Genomic DNA, 21,678 nt, shown 5'->3' with positions numbered 1-21,678 from the left:
CTCAATCTCACGATCCCGTAAGGTTATGACCTGAGCTGAAATGAAGAGTCAGTCATTTAACCAACTCAGCCACCCAGGTGCCCTGAGGATTTCTTTTTGAAGCATTTGAGAGATAACCCGGTGTAATAATGTGGTTGGGGGCTGTTTCAGCCTGTGATCCTGTGCTTTTGTGTCTGGCCATGGTAGCGTGCTTTGTGATTTCAGAAGGTGGCCGGACGGCCGGGCCAGGGGATGCCCAGAGTGTCTGATGGCGGCCTTGCCTGGCAGGTTCAGGTCGGCAGAGAGAGGCAGCCACAGGGACTGGAGCTGAGCTGACAATGCCTTTTGGAGCCACCCAGAGTCTTGGAGAGGCTGCAGCTCCCCTCTTAGGGCAGTGACCTCCCCACCCCAGCTGCTCTGTCCTGGGCCATCCAAGGCCTTCAGTCATGAAGGGCTCCCTCTGGCTTCGCGAAGGTGGCTAAGAAGGGCACCAGAGGCTCCCCAGACTCTCCAGCAAATGGTGGGCAGATGCTGTGCTCCTATCCCACACACCTTGTCCTATAAGTCATTCATTTACATGACAACATTTCCCAGGCACCTACTTGTGCCAGGGCCTGCAGGCACAGGGCTGGCTGCATAGACCACTGCCCTTAGGGAGCTGGCAGCATAGACGGGAAGATGTAGGTAAACAAACAACTACCATTCAGGATGTTGTATGCCCTGATGGAGACAGGCCTACAGGAGGGAGTGAGGTCCAAAAGTGAAGGGACAAATCAGGGAAGACTTTAGATAGGGGAGCCCTCAGAATTTTTAGAAGTCCTAAAGGATGCCTCTTACTTGCCTACAAATTTCATAGCAGCTGCAATCACTATGGTGCATCTACTCTCCCTTCCTGTCTTGGCCCAGCAACTACTCATTTGCATCCTCAGCCCCTAGAGATGCAGGAGGGGCCCCACCCGGCACACACCCACACCCCATGCTGCCACCACCCATCTCGAAAACATCGCACATCCAGAAAATACACCAACTTCTGGCAGCCAAGGCACCTGCTGGGGTCCTGGAGGGAAGGGGAAGGAAGGCCTCTTCCCTCACTCTGTGCTCTGTTGCCTGAGCCAGGGCCTCCAAATGCAGCTGTACATTCTGTGCACTCTACAAGGGTGTTGGCATCAGGGGCAGTGGGAGCTGGATTTCATCCTGTGATCTGCTCACTTCTCTAGCTGGGAGGGCCTTCAGGAGGGAGTTCTTTCAAACAGGGCCCCGAGCGGGTGCCTCTCAGAAATTCCTCCTCCCAAAAGGGAGTCCTTTCTCTGATTTGCCCCAGGGCTCCTAAGATGCCTCCGCTGGTCCCAGAGTACCCTGTTTGCGCCCACCATCTCCCATGGCCCCCAGAATCATACCCCCCTCCAAAAGACTTTGCTGTATTCCAAACCCCAGAGGGCAATTCCTATTCCGATCTTGCTCACAGGACCCTGGGCAAGACAGGGGCTTCTGGAATAATTTTTGGAGCATGCTCCTCAGAGGCTTATTGCCTCAGGACACACACCAAATCTCTTCACCACCCCTTGCCCCAGGAAGATGTCCATAACGGAAGCTTGGGTCTTGCTTTTGGACAGTCTGAGTCTTCTCTCCCTGCCATCTCACTATTGGTTGCCTGGGTTAACGATCAGAATGAAACAAAAGGCCCTTTTTTGGAATGTTTCTGGACAACAGGAAGGCGGCTTGCCCCTCAGCGTCCAACCAGCCACACCAGAGCTCCTCCTCTATGTGACTTCCCGGCCCGGAGCCCACATGCCTCTGTAGTGACAGGAGGCCTAGAGCACAGCAGTCCCAGTGCTGTGTCAGAACAGACCTGCAAGAGAGGCTGTGTGTCCATTTGCACGCTGGTTCCCCCAAAGAGCGACGAAAGCCCTTCCTCTGCCGGGTGGGCCTTCCCAAAATCAATTGAACAAGCAGCTGAGCAGAATTGTTCTGGGCATAGATTTTTCTTTCCATTTGGAGATGTGGCTGATTGTTTTTTCCCTTTTTCATAGTCGAGACTGATACGGGTATCACCTGCCTCAAGTTTTCCCTGCCTCATGGACGTCTGTGTTCAAGGCAGTGTGCAGGGGAGTGGGTGGAGGGCGGGGGGTACTTTATGGCTGAGGGGAGAAAAGAAAGACCTTAATGGCAGAAAAGTAAATATGTTTAAGGCTTTGGGAGAAAAAGTGAAGTAGCTATTTGTCTTGTGTGGATGAATCAGTAGAGACTTGTATTAGAAGTGACATATTGGAAACAGAACCCTTAGAGCCCCTCAGAACCTTCTGGTTTATTTGGCATCATAGAGACACACAGAAGGGAGATGCTTGGGCATCATCAAGTAAGTGCAGGAAATGCCTCAGTGCAGGAGATGACCCTACAGTGTTCTGGCTGGGGGTCTGCCACGTTCTACTTGAATATGTGGAATGATGGGGGATCTCACTACCTCACAGAATATTTGGGGTAGAAGGGACCACGGATGCCGTGAACTCAGCCTTTTTGCCTTCAAATGCTCCAGTTCCCTCTCTGGTCTTCCTTTTGTGTGCTTGGCTCAGGCACATTTCTGGTGACCAAGAGCTCATTACCTCCTAAGCTGGTGCATCCAGCCTGATCACCTGCACCCCACCCAGCGCTAGCTCCAGAGATTTAAAGGTGAGCATTGTAGGCCGTCTCCCCCAGTAGCACTATCCTGTGGGAGAGGCAGACAGATAATCAGATAGACCGCATTTCAGTGTGACCAGCACAGCAGAAACGTGTGTGAGGGCGCCAGTCTCAAGGAGGAGGCAGCTGTGATCTCCCTGCAAGATCTGGAAGAACTTCTCAGAGAAGGTGGCTCATGAGTTTGGATTTCGGAGGACAGAAAATAAGAATTTGTGAAGGAGATCAGAGAGAGGAATGGCATTCTGAATAGAGGACATAGCTGGTGCAGGAGCCGGAGCAGTGTCGGGGTGGGGGGAGGAATGTTCAAGTAGTGAGGAATTACTTGCATGCAGAGCGCCCCGTGGGGGGTGGCAGGAAAGGTGTGGGGTGGTGGGGTCACACCCTGCTAAGACCTGACCTTCAGTGGGGCGGCAAGGGTTTAAACCTAGGAGACTCGCTTAGATTTGCGTTGGAGAACGGTGCTGTGGGCCGGGGGCGGGGAGGGTGCAGGGTTGGATGGATGGGCAAGAGGCAAGGAGGGTAGAAAGTCTGGGTGGAAAGTGAGACAGAAGCTGGGCTTAGCATTTGAATAGGAGAGTGAAGGTGGGGAGGATTCCCCAGGGGGACTTCGGGGTCCCTAACTGGGTGACAGTGAATAGTGTGGATAGTGGCACCACTCCCAGAGTTGGAAGGAAATGGAACCGATGGACTCAGCTTTGGCTGTGCAGTGTGAAGTTTTATGCACAGCTAGGTGTCACCTAAGTCTCCGGTGACAGTGGGCTATGCAGGTCTGGAGCTCAGAAGCTGGGGAAGACACAAGAGACGTGTCAGCACAGAAAAAGTGGTTGAAGCCTGAGAGTGGAGACACTAACCCAGGGAGAACCCTTAGAGGCAAGGAGGGTCCAGGTCTGAACCCAAGGGTCCATTTGCCTCTTAAAGAGATGGTGGAGGAATGGAGAGAGAAATCACATGCCTTTTGCAGAGGCCTCTCCCAGCCTGGGAAGGGCAGCTCTGATGGTGGGGGTCCCACTGTCTTGCTTTCAGACTCTTTCTTCCAGTCTTATTTCATCATGGTCTGAAGAGCTGTCTTTAAATCAGATATGAACACCACAGCGTGCAAGGTGACCCACTGGGATTGTCTTGCAGAAGAGTACAGCTTTTATTTATCTTTGTTTTTTTATATAGAAAAATACGAAAGAAATTCAGCCTTCCTAAGGTTTAACACTTGGACTGGCCCTGGAGTCCCGGTGCGGCAGGTGTGTCCAAGAATCTGATGCAGGAACTCTCCAGAGAACAGCGTGGTTGATCAATCCATTATGCGAGACAGCAATGGGCCATTGTGCCAAGGGTCCCCAGGACAACCCCCAGTTCAGTGATTCACTAGAAGGAGTCAGCATATGGTTGCACTCACAGCAGTGATTTATTACAGAGAAAGAATATAGAGCAGAATCAGCAAAAGGTAAAGACACATGGGGCAAAGTCCGAGGGAAACCAGGTGTAAGCTTCCAGGAGCCTCTCCCAGTGGATCACACGGGACACGCTTAATTCCCAAGCAATGGATGGTGGCGACACATGTGAAAAGCCATCTCCCGGGGAGACTGACTAGAGACTGTTCCTGGAATTTTTAGTGGGCACCGGCTTAGCACATACCAAAATTCCAGGCTCCTGGAAGGAAAGCAGGTGTGCAGGAAACCACGGCGTGTGCACAAACAGCTCAGGCAAAGAGTCACCTCTTATCATTGAGGGGATGGTGGGAACCATCCCCACATCCAAGGTCCCAGACGGGCCAGTGGAGAGCCGACCTTGCCACCAGGACTTTCTAAGGACGGTCTCAGGCCTGTTGTGTTAACCCTTTCCTGCCCAGGCCCCCTCAGCCATTCTTCACTTCCCACTTATGGCAACATGTTGCCATTTTCAGATGCCAGGTTAGACTCACATTATCAGGTTTTAACTAAATTGTATTATTGGGTCTTAATGAACTGAGTCTTCCAAAACAGACAAATCACCCCAAAACGATTACTTCAGAGAACCCATAAGTCAAAGCAACTATAATAATGCAAAGCACGTTGGAGTGACACTTCTACCCAAAATAAGAGATCTTTGTCAGCCACATAAAAATCAAATGATATGATTTCATCTCCTACCATCCTTTGGTAAATTTCCACACTGCATTTATGTTCATGTTTCAGATTGTTTTTCTGATAGGAGAACATGGTCGAAACACTTGGAGGCCATTGGTTTTAATGGTCCTGCCAACCCATCAGTATAAAAAGTGTGTAAAGATCTCCCAGGAGAGTGTTCTCGGGCTGGCAGCTACCCCTAGATGTGTCCTGTCCCTTTGACAGCTGACTTCTGGGTTTGGATGAGCCAGCTTTGAGTCAGGAAAGGCAGGAGGAGCATGACGTGGGGGAAGGAGGGCTGGGCAGGGGCAAGGCACCGGGTTCCAGGCTCAGCTCTGCAACTGTATGGAGTGGTTGAAAGAAATATTTTTTTAATGTTTATTTTTGAGGGGGGAGAGGGACAGAAAGCGAGAGAGACACAGAATCCGAAACAGGCTCCAGGCTCTGAGCTGTCACCACAGAGCCCGACGCGGGCCTCCAACCCATGAACCGTGAGATCATGACCTATGCTGAAGTCGGATGCTCAACCCACCAAGCCACCCAGGCATCCCAGTTGAGAGAAATACCTTAAATGCCCTGAGTGTCTGAGTTTATTCATCTGCAAAGTTGTTTTCCCAACTCAACTGGTGGCTCAAAAAAACCACTCTGTTTTGTTGTTGTTGTTTTACTTGTTGTTTTTATCAGTATATTCTTAGCCTCTGACCTAATAATCCTTATTGAATGAACGGATGAATGAGTGAATGAATGAATGATCTGTAAGGTCCTATGCAACTCTGACAGACCAGGGATTTGTGATCTGGTCATTGATTAAGCTCAGGGTGAAATTCCCAGTAATTGAGAATTATTCCTCCCATACCCATTCTGTTTACTTTTCTTGCATCGTTGTATTGTAATATGCGTAATAATGTGACCCTCCTGTGCCTTCTCTAAAGTACTGTTATTCATTCTTGCCTATCTGATTTGTCCTTGTTTTTGAAATTAAAAAAAAAAAAGTGAAGTCCTTCCCTATCCTATTGTCAGCACCCACACCTCACACGACCGTGTTTTAGAACAGTTGCTGCGATGCTCTTGTCCTTCCTTAGGGGGCCGGCTCTGCCATCCACCCAGTCACGTCCTACTTTTACAAGTAAAATGGAAGGGTGCCTGAGTGACTCAGTCGGTCAGGCATCCGATTCTTGATTTCGGCTCAGGTCATGATCTCACGGTTCATGAGATCGAGCTCCATGTCAGGCTCTGTGCTGACAGCATGGAGCCTACTTGAGATTCTCTCTCTCTGCCCCTCCCTCTCTGCCCCTCCCCTACTCATATTCTCATTCTCTCTCTCTCTCTCTCTCTCTCTCTCTCTCTCTCTTTCTCTTTCTCAATAAATAAATAAACTTAAAAAAAAAAAACAAATAAAATGGGAAGGGGAAATGTTCTTTCTCTGTAGAACTGGAGTCTGGAGAGCCAAGTTGCTAGAAAGGCAGAGTAGAGGTACTCCATGAAGGAACTCATCTGGGAGTGTTTCTGGGAACTTCTTACCTGTGCTGATGGCACTCCTGGGCTGGAAGGGCCTATAGCAGCCGGGCACACCTGCTGTGTCTGATTCCTCTGCACACCGAGGGTCTGGCCTGTCTGCTCCAGCCTGGCTGTCTCCCTCTGAGTCCTACTAACATTCACCTTCCTGCTGTGTTCAGCTGAGGCCAGTGGGGATCTTTCAGAGGGAACTAAGTTCAGCAGTGCTGAGGGAAAGCAGAAGAAAGACCAAAGCCTAGAACTGGAGCTCACAGAACACACAGCTTTCTCGCCCCAATGAGCAGGAAGCCCTAGAACTCGGTGGCGCGTGGCCTGGAGCTGGGCCAGTGTCCTAGGTTTTGGAGGGTGTCCAGACCAGCCGGTGAGCGTGGAGTCTGGAGACACTGGGGTCTGGCCGTGATGGCAGTGCAGGCAGGGAACAGGCACCCAGGAGGCCCCCACAACCTAACAGATGGTGGCTGGCCATCCCAGCCTGCAGGGCTCCAGGCTATAGGCAGCAGTCAGGGCTGACAGTTCCTGTCACTCACCAGCCAGGGCTGGGGATCAGGAGACATTTAGTCCTGCAGAACAGGTGAGAACCAGATAGGGCCTTAGTCCCAAGGTCCAAGTATGACCACTGGGACCAGGCTGGCCTGATGCTGAGTATCCAGACGCTGGGGTCCACAGTGAAGTAGGAACCACATAGTCTGACCGTGGCAGATGGGGCTGGTGGGTAGGACCCAGGCGGCATTCGCTCCTCTCTTTCTCCAAAGGCCCAAGGAGACAGGCCCATAGCAGGTCCTTTTCTAGCCTTCCTCTGTAACTGAACAGCTCCTGCTGTGGCCTGGAGGTGGGTATGGCTACCCTGGATCCAGCTCTGGCTGAGTCCTCCCCTGCTCCACCAGAGTGGTCGATTTGCTGAATGCTGGAGAAGGGCCACAGCAGGATGCTTCTCCTGCCCAGTCTCAGCCCCTGCGGCTCAGTGTCCTCCCCTACCCTCTGCCTACAACCCGGGAGCTGGGAGTCCTGTAGAAGAGGTTCCCAGAGCCATCTGGTCTCCTATAGACTCAGGTGAGGAGTCAAGAAATCAGCCATTTGTTCACCTCTGCAGGTCTGTCTCCTCACATAGAGGGCTCGCAGGAAGGAAAGGAGGGAGGGAAGACAAGAAGGCTGATCTGTCGCCCCTCAGTGGTCCCTTGGTGGTCCTGGGAGCCTCTGTGCCTCTGTCTGCCACTCCGGACTATGGGCCCATGGAAGGGAGAATTTGAATCTCACAGTCCCCTGTGCCCAGGGCTCTGGGTCTGGCATGTGGCTGATGGAACTAAATGTCTATCAAATTGAGATGTGATTGAAGGAGTCTTGATGGTTAGTGAAAGGCCACAGTATGTAGAATAAAATGTCTGAGTGTCTATTACCTAGAATCCCTCTGTTGGGACGCTCTAATAGATGGTGAAGTCGGTCCACCTAGGAGATGTTAATGTCTCTGTTTTCTCATGGCCTCTAGGTCAGGACCTGGATTCTCACCGTGGGCTACACAACGGCGTTTGGGGCAATGTTTGCAAAGACATGGAGGGTCCACGCCATCTTCAAAAATGTGAAAATGAAGAAGAAGGTAATCACTCCTGTTTCAGGATATTTGCAGTGTTCACTTAGAGTTTATTTAGCAAATATTATTAGGCACCTACGGTGTACCTAGCACTGGGCTATTTGCTGGGGATTCAAGCTAAACACGATGTCCACCCCTGACACCTTCAGCCTTGTAGGGCAACAAAGCATTTACAACACATGATGATAAGGCTGGCTGGGAAGATATAGGGGCAACAGGGGTATGAGCCCTCAGACAAGGCTTCATGCAAGAAGTGACACTGATGTGGAGACCTGGAGGGGGAGTGAGGGTTAGCTGGGCAGAGGCCCATCAAGGGAACCGTGTGCGCGGAGGCCTGGGTTGGAGATCACGGAGGCGGGTGTGTTCACAGAGCTGGCAGAGGTTCATTATGGCCAGGGCATGGTGTTTACAGGGACAGGCTGTCAGAGGAGCCACGGTAAAGAATCTGAACTTGAACTTCCGGGCAATGAGAAGCCCTTGAAAGAGGGGAGTGAAACAGGACACAGACCAAATTTAATGTTTCTATTTTCAAAGAGGCCCTTAGAGGACAGGAGCCCTGCCTTCGTGTGGGTGGAAAGTATTTGCCATCCACGTGGCTGAGTCTAACCAGCATGCTGACTCAGCTTGGCTCTTCGGTGGAACTCCTGGAGAAATTTTCTCCATCACTGTCGTTTTAACTTAACCAGTGGTACTGTCCTTCCCTTGCTCCTAGATAAAAATTCGGGCAAGTCTCATGACTTTGAAGGCCCTCTGGTCAGCAGCTAATATATGGAGTCCATCGTAATATTCAGAACTTCAAACTGCATTTGAGGCACAGCCTCTGCCTCCACCAGCTCAGGCCTGCAGCAGGCCAGCTGCCTGCCCTGGGAGAAGGGGTGTGGCGGGCAGCTTCTCCCCTTTGCCAGCCTGAGCTTTTTCCCTGACGTCCTATCCCCAAGGGTTCTGTACCCTCCGGAGCTGGAGCTTGGAGTGGGGGAAGGGTGGAAGGTTCATTGCCAGGAGCTGCCCTTGGGGTTACTGGGCCTGGAAGAGGTTAAGCAGGTGCTTTAGACTGTCATAGGGTGTGTCTGTGGGCTTTTCAAAGCCCCCACCCCCCACCCCCACCCTGGGACTGGGACTTTCCTTCCTATGGTGCCCATGACATGGGCGAAATACTCCCCCAGGTGGCCATGTGAGGCTTCTTCCCTAGGCGTGTGGAGGCTTCCGAACTCAGGGGCTCACCTCGCCCCTCTAGCAGGTCTTGGACAGGGCCAGCTCTCCCTCCTCCCTGGCCCACATCTGGTGCCCAGGAAAGCACACACGCGTCCTTCGCTCATCCAAACTCGAGGAGTGCTGGCTGACCGCACTGCACGGCTGTCCCCTTGTCCCACCCCCTGAGCACCTGGCCAACTGGTCACCTCGGGTTCCTCAGGTGTCTCAGGCTCCCCTGAGCTGCAGGGAGCCCATCAGTCAAGCCGTCTGAGTGTTCTCCTTAAAGCCTCCCTCTTCATGTGAGGTCAAGGAGGAAACATAACCATCCTCTCACTGTGGGGAGAGATCTCATAGCATCATGACACCTCTTTCCGAAAAGCCTCTTCTTGATTCATCCCCACCCACACCACCCCAGCGCGCACACACAAACACACACACACACACACACACACACACACACACACACTTTTTAAACCCCTGACATGGGTATAACCTGTTTACAGACCTCTCCTCTGCAGATCCTGCATTGTGCCCATATCCCATTTGACAAAGGGCGCTGTTGTTCTGAGTCTTCACTCCAAACTTGCATTTGTCATTCGGTTGCCTGGTTATGAGCCCTGGCACCTGCAGCAGGCAACAAGGCACAGGGGCCAACAGACAAAGCAGGAAAGCAGCCTCTCTTCCCTTCTGTTCCCACCACCGACCTGCTATGGGTCTCTCAGCAAATGTCTTCATCTTTCTGGGCCTCTGTTTCCTTATCTGAAAAATGGGGCCATATCGAAATGGTCCTGTCTCCTGAGCTGTGATTCTGCCTGGTACCCAGTGGCCCCATTCATCCATCAGCCCCTCCACCTGCCAGGGCTGCTTGAGGAGCTGCTGTCCAGATGAGGGAGGACTGTCCTCTCTCCTCTACCCCCTGCCCCATACCTGGACCACCTAGGGAAACTGCAGGCTACATTTAGAGGGAAGAAAGAATCTGTCCCTGCCACCCACTGCTGATGTTCACTGGAAGGGCCCTCCCTCATGGGCCTCTGCAGTATTTGTGACAACTCCTTTCCATCTATAAAATGAGAATCCTGGCCACCCAGTCCTTCTCAGACCTAACTACACATTTCAATCAAATGGGAGCTTTAAACTCCAAGAAGCGACCCAGCCCAGGCCAATGAAACCACCTCACTGTGGCTGGAATTGAGCATCAGGAGTTTTTAGACTCTCCCAGGTGATACTGATATACAGCCAGGGTAGATGATCTCTGATCTGCCAGGGCCACTCAGAGTGTGGGCTGGACCAGCAACAGAGGCATCACCTGGGAGTTTGTTAGAAATGCAGATTCTTAGGGAGCCTGGGTGGCTCAGTAGGTTGAGCGTCTGACTTCAGCTCAGGTCATGATCTTGCAGTTCAAGGGTTCAGGCCCCTCATCAGGCTCTGTGCTGACCGCTCAGAGCCTGGAGCCTGCTTCAGATTCTGTCTCCCTCTGCCTCTGCCCCTCCCCCACTGGTTCCCCACCCCACTTCTCTCTCTCATAAATAAACATGGAAGGAAGGAAGAAGAAAGAAAGAAAGGAAGGAAGAAAGAAATGTAGATTCTTAAGCCCCACTCCAGCCCTAAGAATCAGGATCCTGGGGTGGAGGCCAGCCCTCCCAGCCATGCTGATGCAATCAAAGTTTGAAAAGGCTCCAAGTGACCAAGTGACTTCTGGGGCCCCTCCTGCGCTGTGGCTGTGGTTAGAGACGCTCTGCCATTTACGGCAACTCCATCCTGGTTTTGAAGAATCACAATGTTGATTCCTTTGTGTCAATATATGATTCATCCATATTGTCATCTGTAATCAAGAACCAGCCTTTATTTTCCATTACTCATGTGATCGCTGAGCAAGAACACTCCAATTGTCTGGCAACAATTGACAAAACACGTCAGGGAAGATTTCAGAGTTTAGTTGTCTGAAAGCTACACGGAGGGCGGAGCTGGGATGTAGCCACACCTTGCTGCACGCACTGCCAGAGCCGGGAGACTCGCTGGCTGGGCGGCTGGGCAAACAGAACGCAGGCTGCTGGGGGACCAGGCACCCCAGGAAGGGGCTTATCCGACAGACCGCCGCAGGCTTTGTGTACAAGGTTTGGTCACCCATTTTGTCTAGTACAAAAATGACTAAAGCCAGATGAGCACGCCGTTCCAGGGTGAGAAACTTTTTCCTCTAGTTTTGCTTTCTAGGCATTTTCCAGAACAGGTTTGCAGTGCTGCCCCCAAGCATCCCTTATCAACAAATAAGAGGAGGTAGAAGAGAAAGTTATGCCTTATATGGATCAAAAGCTCAAGTTCGGCAACCAGGTGGTCTTAAAAGGGTTGCGGCAATTACAGGTCAAAAGTAGGATTGGATTCTCCATGATTCCGACCTTTTATATAGCCAAGGTTGGTTTTTATTGTTGTTGTTTTATTAGGGTTTTTTTTTCAGTTTAGACTTATTTGTAAGATGGACCCTTTAACTTTTTTACCGACACATATACTAGATTTACAGACGTTTGTAAATGCAATATACACTTTTCTGCATAGTCTTTTTGTCCTTTTCTTCCCTCTCTGGCTCCCGCCTCCTCTCCCTGCATCCACAGTGGCATGCCCTCCCAGACATACAAGCACGAACTTCACCCCATATGGCCACATTTTTTAAAGACGCTAAAGGAAAAGGAGCTTATTAAAGGATATACTGGCATGCAGTGACTTATTGCTTCCAAATCTGATATTTTTATAGCATGTTCTAGTTTTTTCTAAAACTCAATCATACAATCTTGAATTGGGAGACTTAGTGCAGTTTTTATTCTGCCTCTTACTAGGACCAAATTGAAACATTGAGACAAGAGCAGTAGGTCAGAGATGAGATGTTTTGTTCCGGGGGCAGATGATTTTTTTTTTTTTTAAGACAAAGAAAGTTCACAGGGCGCCTGGGTGGCTCAGTCGGTTAAGCGTCCGACTTCAGCTCAGGTCATGATCTCGCGGTCCGTGGGTTCGAGCCCCACGTCGGGCTCTGTGCTGACCGCTCAGAGCCTGGAGCCTGCTTCCTATTCTGGGTCTCCCTGTCTCTCTGCCCCTCCCCCGTTCATGCTCTGTCTCTCTGTGTCCCAAAAATAAATAAACGTTAAAAAAAAAAAAAAAGACAAAGAAAGTTCACTACAGAGGTGCCTGGCTGGCTCAGTCAGTGGAGCATGAGACTCTTAATCTCGGGGTTGTAAGTTCGAGCCCCGCGATGGGTATAGAGAGTACTTAAAAAACCTTTCTTTGTAATTAAAAACAAAAGGAAGCTCGCTACCAATATAACTTGGTTCTGTTGCAGACAATGACATGGGCACATCACCTCAGATCTTCCTGTGGACTTAGCTTCGGCAAAATGGTTTTTGGCAGCTTCACCAGGGAGTACTGGTTACCTGAGTGATATGCTGTGTACAACTCCAGGAGGCACCTTTCATTTTGTATTCCCCCTGGAATGGCATCCCTGGAACTAGGCAATGAGTTGGTCCTAGCAGAAGGCCAATTCGAATCAGTCAAAATATCTGAAGTCTCTTAAAGAAATAAAGAAATGCTCTTTTCTGTAAACCAGGAGTCAGACAACTATTTCTGTAAAAAGCCAGATAGTAAATATGTTAGACTTTGCAGGCCACAGAGCTGCTGTCGCAACCACTAAACTCTGCTGGTGGAGAATGAAAGCAGCCCGAGGGAATGGCTGTGTTCCAATAAAACTTTATTTACAAAAACAAGCAGTGGGCCAGATCCATGGTTTGCTGACCCCTGCTCTAGACAACAATGGAAAGTGACATTTAATAAAAACAGCCAACCGCTGTTGAGCAGTTATAGTCAGACAGACTTTGGTAATCCAGTGCCGTTTGTGTGGTTACTGCTTCCATTTGGTAGATGAGGAACCTGGCTCAGAGGGGTTAAGAAACTTACCCAAGGCCACACGGTTAATTAGTAAGAGTCACACTTAGATCTGATTCCAGAACCTGTGCTCAGTCATTGTTACTGTATGCCTTTGCACTCAGGGACAATGGAGCACTGGTAGCCTCCTAGCTTCAGAGAGAGAACTCAGTGTGATGGCATCAGTGTGCACCGACATAAAAGCGTTGCGCACGTTCAAGGTCACTGCCTCCTCGAAGGTAGACTGTGGGAAGAGTCGTAGACCTTTTGTCTCACAGACCCTGTGAGACATGCTAGCGCTTGCTGGTGGGGGAGTTTTGGGGAGGGAGAGCGGACTCGAGACTGAAGCCAGCCACTCCGCCTACCTGCTATTTATGGCACCAGCGTCCTCCTGACCATCACGGTGTCTCTGAATCCAGCCTCCTCCCTGCTTACCGGGACAACTGTCTCAGCTCCTAACTGGCCTCCTCCTGCAGGCTCCCTGCCTCAGGTCTACCCCTCCAGGCTGCAGAGAGCTCCCCATGACTCTACTGCTTAATGATGCTTCAGCCTCCGGCAGCCCCCTGTCATGCAGGCTTTCCACCTCACTAGCCCCCTCTCTAGCCACCCCCACCCACCCCACTCACACAAAATCTCTCACAGAAAGATTAGGGTGTTTCAAACAAAAGAACCAGCACCTACAAAGGTCTGGAGGGCAAAAATCACAACTCTGCCAGAGACTAGGGTGTGGTTAAGCATTAACAAGTCCGTGTGTGTGTGGGGTGGGGGGAATAGTTAGGCCACTCTTGGGAAAGGCTTGAATGCCAAGCAAAGGAGTTTGGCTGGATTTATCCTCCCTGCCCCGGTAAGGGGGGGGGGGGGTCATAGAAGAATCCTGAAGCAGGGGCGATGTGATGCGCTCACTCCCCTGAACCAGCCCCTCAGCTCTCCCAGCTGCTTCTTCTGTCTGACATTCCCTTCTCCCCAGTGGCCCCCAGCAACTCCTCTGTGAAGTCACCTCCTCTCCTGCCGGTACCCTCTTGTAATCATCCCTGGCAAGTCTGTCTGTCCTCCTAACCCTGGAGGGCAGCACCAGGGTCTGTCCATCTCTGCATCTCCAGTGCCCAGCACAGGGCCTGGCCCTGCATGGGTGCTCAGGGCATATTTTCCTGGGCCATCATCCATCAACCAGTGCCTATTGAGCACTTTTCCTATGCCAGGCCTCAGACAGGCACTAAGAATACAGTGATGAGCAAAACCAAGTCACGCAGAGTTCACAGTCTACAAGGGAGTAGGGATACAAATCAAATGATCCCATATATATAGGTGAAGTTGCAACTGTCGTAGGGGCTCTGAAGACGAGGAATGTGGCCATAAACTCCAGTGAAATGTCCCCCAGCCTTCTAGCAAGGACAGGGAGAAGAAGGTGTGTTCCCTGAAGGGTTTGGAGGCTGTCAGGTGGGGAGGGTGGAAACCTGCAGCAGGAGATGCCCCGGAGGGAGTAGAACCTGGGCCCTGAGCAGGAGACAGTGACCTTGAACTTACAGTGCCACTTCCTCCTGGCCTCTTTCTGAGAGCTCATTCATTTTTTCCCCCAAACTTTCCCCAAGAAGGTCTGAGAGCCAGTCCCTGTATCAGACACCGGGGCACAGAGGGAAGACGAGCTGGTCCCTGCCCCCACTCAGACCGGAACACATCTGCAGCATACACCCTGTGCAGGGCATGCCTGGGTTCACTGAGAAGCACCTCGGGCTCCGTGCTGAGAAGGGTGTAGCAGGAAGGTGGGAGAAGGACCTGCCAGGGTCCGGCACAGCGTGGGCCCCTGCCTGCGGGCTCCAACAGCCCTGGGTGAGCGTTAAGTAGGGAGGCGCCTTCCAGCCTGTCCCCGGCATCCTCAGCTCCCTGGACATGTCTTCCTTATGCCCCAATTTCTCAGGGCTAGCAGGGAGTTGCCTAGTTCCCCAGAGAGCAAGGGTTAAGCTGGATTTCTATAAACCATCAGTGGTTCACTGAATGCTTCCAGAAAACCTCAAAGAGGGGGGCTTTACCAGTGCCCAGTCCCCAGGTAAAGCGGTTTGGGTGGATTTGATCTCTTTGGCAGGAACTCAGCAATACATTTCTGTCCTTCTACAATTCGGCAACAGAGAGACCTCTTGAGTTTCTATTTCTCTTTTTAAAATGGCTCTAATCATTAAAAGCCAGACCTGGTGATATTTCTTAAGCTTCTGCCTCAGTTTTGTTTGTTTTTCTATAGCCTCTTCCCGAATGATTTCATCACATGAGCTTTGGGGGGAGGAGGCACATAAAGGTGCAATGAGTGAAATACAGGTTGTCTTTGGTGCTGGCCGCATTTGTCCCCAGGGCCAGTCCCCGTCAAACAGACATAAAGTGGGGTGGGAATTTCGCAGTGTAATAAAGATATCCCAGGCTGCAAAGAGGGATGGAAATTATATTTCTTCTTTTTATATTCCTTCATCGCAATTCAATCTATCAAACTTTTAAGTGTCTACTGCTTGCCAGGCCCTGCTCGGCACCAAGGATGCACAAAAAATAAAATTGGCTTCCCTTCTGTTAGGGTCTCCCCAGTTTACTGAGGAGGACAAACATGTAACACAATATAGCATCTGGTCACTCTAGCATCTGGTTTGTGCTATAAGTGTTTGAGGGTGTGGACTATAGAGAAAGGAGGAGCTTGGTTTAAATCTGGACTTCACCTCTTACTAACTGTATTACACTGAGCGAGTTACCTAGCCCCTCACAAACCTTGGTTTCTTCATCCATAAAATGGGAATAATAATAGTATCTGCCTTTGTAAGAGATCATGTATGTAACCCATTAATCAACCTAGAGGCAGGCACAGAGTAAGTATTCATTAAATATTAGCTATTCTTCTCCTTGGTGTTACTACTGTTACTTCTCATAAGTATGTGAACAAAGTGCTATGGGAGTGATTAATTCTGCTGTGGGAGTTACAGGGGACTTCACAGAGGGGGTGACAATGGACCTGGGTCTTTAGGGATTATTAGGAATTTGCCAGACAGAAAGAATAGGATGTTTCAGATAATAGAACTGGCACCTACAAAGGCCTGGGGGTGGGAGTTGCGGGGGGAGGGTTGGGGGGAAAGGGAAAGCGGTGAAAATCACAGCAGGTCCAGAAACTAGGTGTCATCAAACCTAACTAAGTGCACATGTGTGTTCTGGGGAGTGGTCGGACCAAGCTCATGAAAGGCCTTGAATGCCAAGCAAAGGAGTTTGGCTAGATTTATCCTGCAGGTGATGAAGAGTCCTGAGAGATTCTAAAACTGAGGGTGACACGATGCTGTCACTCCCCTGAGGCAGCGCCTCAGCTGCTATTCGGGAACCTCCCTCACGTCTGCTCCCTTCTGCCCCTGCCCTGCCTGCAGATCATCAAGGACCAGAAACTGCTGGTGATTGTCGGGGGCATGCTGCTGATCGACCTGTGCATCCTGATTTGCTGGCAGGCTGTCGATCCCTTGAGGAGGACTGTGGAGAGGTACAGCATGGAGGTAAGCGCCGGCCCCAGCCAGAAGGAGGCTGGAAGGCTCGCGAGCTCCCACAAGCGCTGGGACAGGGAGGCGGCACAGCTCCCTGGCTGCCCAAAGTGCACTGCTTAACAAGAACTCAAGGTAGTTATGGGGGAATCTTCACAGCTGCACAAGGGCCCACGTTCCCTGTCAGAAACTCCTCATTTAGTTCTGTTCCCTTCCATCTGAGACCTATTTCAGAAAGGCCAAATAGAAAGTCTTCACTCCCGTGGAAAAAAAAAACAAAAACAGTGAAAGAATTGTCTAGTGATATTAATACATGCAGAAATAAGAAATGTTGGGCCCTTTAAATGAGTATATTCTCTGCACATTGCAGAAGCCCCCATTTGCATGATCCGTTGGTCCAGAAATGAGACTGCGTTCCAACCTCCCTTATAGGAAGTTCCCTAAGGAGTGCCACTAGGGAGTAAACATCCTGATAGCTCCTTCTAGTTACCATATGATTTTCCAGGTGGTAAGTGCTGTTAACGTAAAGAACCTTACATAAAAGTACTGTTAAGTGTGTATTGTAATAGTCTTGCGTTCGGCCTTGCCCTTTACTCACACTGGTCTTCCCAGGGTGCTCCAAATTAGGGAAGTTCAAGACCTTTTGGAAGTGGTGGTTTTGTTGTCTTGCTGTTAGAGCAGTTAAACTTGCCTTGGTGGGAGAGAGCTGGGCTCGAATGGCTTGAACGCTGTGCCTTGCATGGTGATCTCCATACAATGTAGCAAATTCTGTTGAGAGACCTGGAGTTTGCATCGTTAGAGAAATCTTTTTGCGGAATGTAGTGCGGATTCTTAAACTAACGTGGAAATAGTCGTTTTATGCACTGGGGACAGAGGTTTTTACCCTTCTGGACAAGAAGGTTTTCTAGCACATAAGACGCCCAGCTTCATTTGTAGGGGAATACATAGAGGGTTTACTCGGCGCAGGGAGAAGTCACGAAGCTGGAGCCGTGTTAGAGGATGCTATTCTGTGCCAGCGGGGTTGCAGGAGAGAGCTTTAGGGCTGGGCCTGCATCTTCCGGCCTTCCAGCCTCACTTTGGAAGGAAGCAGGACTCCAGAGAGGCACAGCCAGGACTGCCAAGGAGGATAACCTGGACGCGGACCGTACCCACAGCCAAAAGGGCAGGAGGTCAGAGGCAGACAGACTGTTTCCAGAGGGGAGGTGGCACCTGGTCACCACTCATGGTGCACAGTTGGCAAAGTTCACCCCGGGGACTTCCTCATCCACTGCCAGGACAGGACCTGGAAATCCAGACAGGATGTCAACAGGAGGAAGAACCGTCATGGCTAAGCGGGCCTCGCGGCTGGGGAGAACCGGGTTGGGTGCTAAACACAAGCCCTAATGCCAATAATGGCAACAGCAATGACGGTGGTGGCTAGTTCTGCGTGTTAACTCACTAGATCCTCCCAATAATTACAGAACAGGTGATATCCTCAACCGCATTTTAATGATGAGGAAACAGAAACCCAGAGAGATTTAATTTACGCAGGTTACCTAGCAGGTTAGTGGCAACACACGAACTACCCTCTCATGTATACCCTACCCTGCCTTTCAACACACAGATGGCACTCTGTGGGGTTTAGGGGCTCTCGTAGACCTTTGGCCATCAGCACAGGTCTGTGAAGTGGGCAGGGCAAGGGAGCGTTTTCAGGTCGTGCAGATGAGGGCTCAGATTAGAGCGCAGTCCAGAAAAGTGGGGGGTGGCGGGCGGGGGGCGGGGAGGGGGGCTGGGGCAGGATGTCAGGGAGGGAGAAAGCAAGTCAGGCAGAGCCAGCCGGAAGACCTGGATCTGGGCAGGTGGACAGAGGCCAGACCCTGCTGGCTTGAAGCCTAGCCGTGGGTGGCTGGGGAGGCGGGGCATTGCTACCTCCACTGGAGGTTAAAGTGGAGGCCAGGTACGCACTAGGGGTCCCCCAGGCTGTGGCCGTGGCAGGGAGAGGCCGCAGGGCTGGCGTCAGCCTGAGTCAGCAGACTCCGGAAATAGATCCGGGAAGCCTGTCCCCCTGGACCCTTTAAAGGAGATCAACCTTGTGCAGTCCGATCCGTGTTAAGTGACAGTTTGCTATCACTGACCTTACCTTTCTTCCTTCCTTTCTGAAACAAGTACTGAGGCTCTCAATGGCTCTGTGCAGAGAATCGCGGTCCATTTGCGACCTTTCAGGGCATTGGGTCTCAAAGGCAGGAGCGGTGGGGTGCCATGGAAAAGCCTCACTGCGTAGATGAGGAGACTGAGTCTGGGGACGGGATGTTCCTGCCCAGGGGCATCCAGAGTTTCCAAGGTGGAGCCTGGAGGAGAGCCAGCTCCCTGGCTCTCTGCCCAGAAATTCCGTCTCTGTGTTTCCCTCCAGGTATCTGCTGAGATTTCTCTCTGAACCTTTTCTGGCCTGCTCCTCTTTTTCTCCTCTTATTTTAGGGTTGCCCTGTCATTCTGTTGCCATGGTAGCAGAACCCTTTGATTTGTCGACCCACAGCCCTGTAGGCTTATTGTCGGTTTTCAGCACCAAGCAGTCGGTTGATTTCTCTCAGACCCTCCTCTGTCGGACACAACGTGGTGGTTGAACAGTGTGCCTGGGGGATGAGGTGTCCTAAATTCTCCTTCAAGGGGCTGTTTTTCCCAGGACCCCCCAGTGAGAGAGAAAGTCTTTGCTTGGGGGAGAAGTGATCAAAGATCTTTGTCGTCTGTCCCCACCTCCCCTCACCTCTCTTGGATGACTTCGGTTGTTCTGAACACTCTGAACACCTCAAGATTTCAGTCATAGGCCTTGCTCTGTGTTACACTTTCAAGCCTTTGCCCGTGCTGTCCCTGCTTCCAGAACCTTCTCTGATAAGTAAATGAACTTCAGTTCCAGACCCCTGTGTTATCTCTACAGGGATGTGTCCCTGAGATTCCTGGGTCTACCAGATTTAAGCTCCTGCTCCTCCTCCACTCCTGTCCCTAGCTTCCTGACATTTCCCCTGTCGGGACACTTAGTGTGCTGTTTGTCTCTGCTGAGTGCATCCCTGCCCCTACCGCTGCTGGACCGCCAGCTTCTCCAGGACAGAGCCAGGTCAGACACACACACACACACACACTGCCCAACCAGTACCTCTGCACACGGAGGTAAGCACGGTAGCCGTGGCCCTTGATCTCATGGCCTCCCCACAGGCTAGTTGATGGGCAGACAGCAAACACGGAAAGAAGCACAATCACTTTAGATCACATTAGCATATTTAGATTCTGATAGCAGTTAGAAGTAAATTAGCAGGATGAAGAGTTGGCAAATAATGGGAAGAACCCCGCGGGGGAGATTCTCCCAGTGAGAGCATGTGCAAGTGTCCGGAGAATGAAAACCTGATTCTGGAGTCCTACTGGAGACGTCCCAGCTCCACACCCTTATTCATTTCCATGCAATAAATATTTATATAGCACTTGTTACGTGCCAGATCATATTCTAAGCATAGAATGTATGATATATCAATCATTTTAAAAATTTGGATACTTGGGGCGCCTGGGTGGCGCAGTCGGTTAAGCGACCGACTTCAGCCAGGTCACGATCTCGCGGTCCATGAGTTCGAGCCCCGTGTCAGGCTCTGGGCTGATGGCTCAGAGCCTGGAGCCTGTTTCCGATTCTGTGTCTCCCTCTCTCTCTGCCCCTCCCCCGTTCATGCTCTGTCTCTCTCTGTCCCAAAAAATAAATAAACATTGAAAAAAAAAAATTTAAAAAAAAAAAAAATTTGGATACTTAATAGACTGTTGCTTAGAGCAGTTTTTGGTTTACAAAAAAGAAATTAACGAAGTACAGGGAGTTCCCGCATACACCCCACGGTTTCTTCTATTAACATCTTGTGTTGTGTGATATATTTGTTAACAACTGATGAATCAATATCGATTCATTATTATTTACTAAAGTCCATAATTTATCATTAGGTATGGTTCACTCTTTGTGTTGCACATTCTATAGGTTTTGCCGAATGTAAAAGTCATGTGTCCACCATTACAGCGTCATACAGGACAGTGTCACTGTCCTAAATATCCTCAACACTTTACCAACTGCTGGTAACCACTGATCTCTTTATTGTCATGATAGTTTTGCCTTTTCCAGAATGTCATATAGTTGGAATCATGATAGGTGGCCTTTTCAGACTTTAAGTTTCCTCCATGTCTTTTCACGACTTGGTAGCACATCTCCTTTTATCACTGAATAATATGCCATTGTATGGATATACCACGGTTTGTTTATCTATTTGCCCATGAAAGGACACCTTGGTTGCTTCCAAGTTTTGGCGATTATGAATAAAGCTGCTATAAGCATTTTTGTGTAGGGTTTTGTGTGGACATACGTTTTCAACCCATTTGGATAAATACCTAGAAGCATGATCACTGGGTCATATGCTAAGTCTATGTTTAGCTTTGTAAGAAACTACCAAACGTCTTGCAAGGTGTCTGTACCATTTTCCATTCCCATCAGCAGTGAATGAGAATTTCTGTTGCTGTACATCCTGACCAGCATTTGGTGTTGTCAGTGTTTTGGATTTTAGCTGTTCTAATAGGTATGAAGTGATATCGCATTGCTGTTTTAATTTGCAATTTTTTAATGACCTGTGATGTAGAGCATCTTTTCACGTACTTATCTGCCATCTTGGTATCTTCTTTAGTGAGTTGTCTGTTTAGATCTTTTACTCACTTTTTAATTAGATTGTCTTCTTATTGTTGAGTTTTATTTATTTTTTTCAATATATGAAGTTTATTGTCATATTGGTTTCCATACAACACCCAGTGCTCATCCCAAAAGGTGCCCCCCTCAATACCCATCACCCACCCTCCCCTCCCTCCCACCCCTCACCAACCCTCAGTTTGTTCTCAGTTTTTAAGAGTCTCTTATACTTTGGCTCTCTTCCACTCTAACCTCTTGTGTTTTTTTATTGTTGAGTTTTAAAATTTCTTTGTATATTTTGGATGCAAGCCCTTTATCAGATTTGTTTTGCGAATCTTTTCTCTCAGTCTCTATCTTGTTTTTCATTCTCTTAACATTGTCTTGCAAAACAGAAATTTTTTACTTTAATAAAGTCCAGCCTATCCTTTTTTTTTCTTTCATTGATCATGTTTTTAGTGCCATATTTAAAAACTTGTTGTCAACCCCAAGGTCACCTAGATTTTCTCCTGTTATCTTTCAGAAGTTTTATAGCTTTGCATTTTTCACTCAGGTCTAAGGTCCATT

The 21,678-nt window shown here is 49.9% G+C and overlaps 1 protein-coding gene across 1 annotated transcript in view; it reads left to right on the top strand.

Annotated features, from left to right (window-relative positions):
- GABBR2 (gamma-aminobutyric acid type B receptor subunit 2) overlaps positions 1-21,678 on the top strand; it is a 350,606-nt gene that overhangs the window by 277,578 nt on the left and 51,350 nt on the right. The window contains exons 12-13 of the mRNA XM_043566839.1: positions 7,753-7,860; positions 16,332-16,454. Coding sequence (XP_043422774.1) covers positions 7,753-7,860; positions 16,332-16,454 — 231 coding nt within the window. The remainder of the gene's footprint in view (positions 1-7,752; positions 7,861-16,331; positions 16,455-21,678) is intronic.

This window comes from Prionailurus bengalensis, chromosome D4, assembly GCF_016509475.1.
Source record: "Prionailurus bengalensis isolate Pbe53 chromosome D4, Fcat_Pben_1.1_paternal_pri, whole genome shotgun sequence".
Classification (NCBI taxonomy): Eukaryota; Metazoa; Chordata; class Mammalia; order Carnivora; family Felidae; genus Prionailurus; species Prionailurus bengalensis.
Note: the sequence above shows the minus strand (reverse complement) of the source record. Positions and strands in the feature narration are given on the sequence as shown.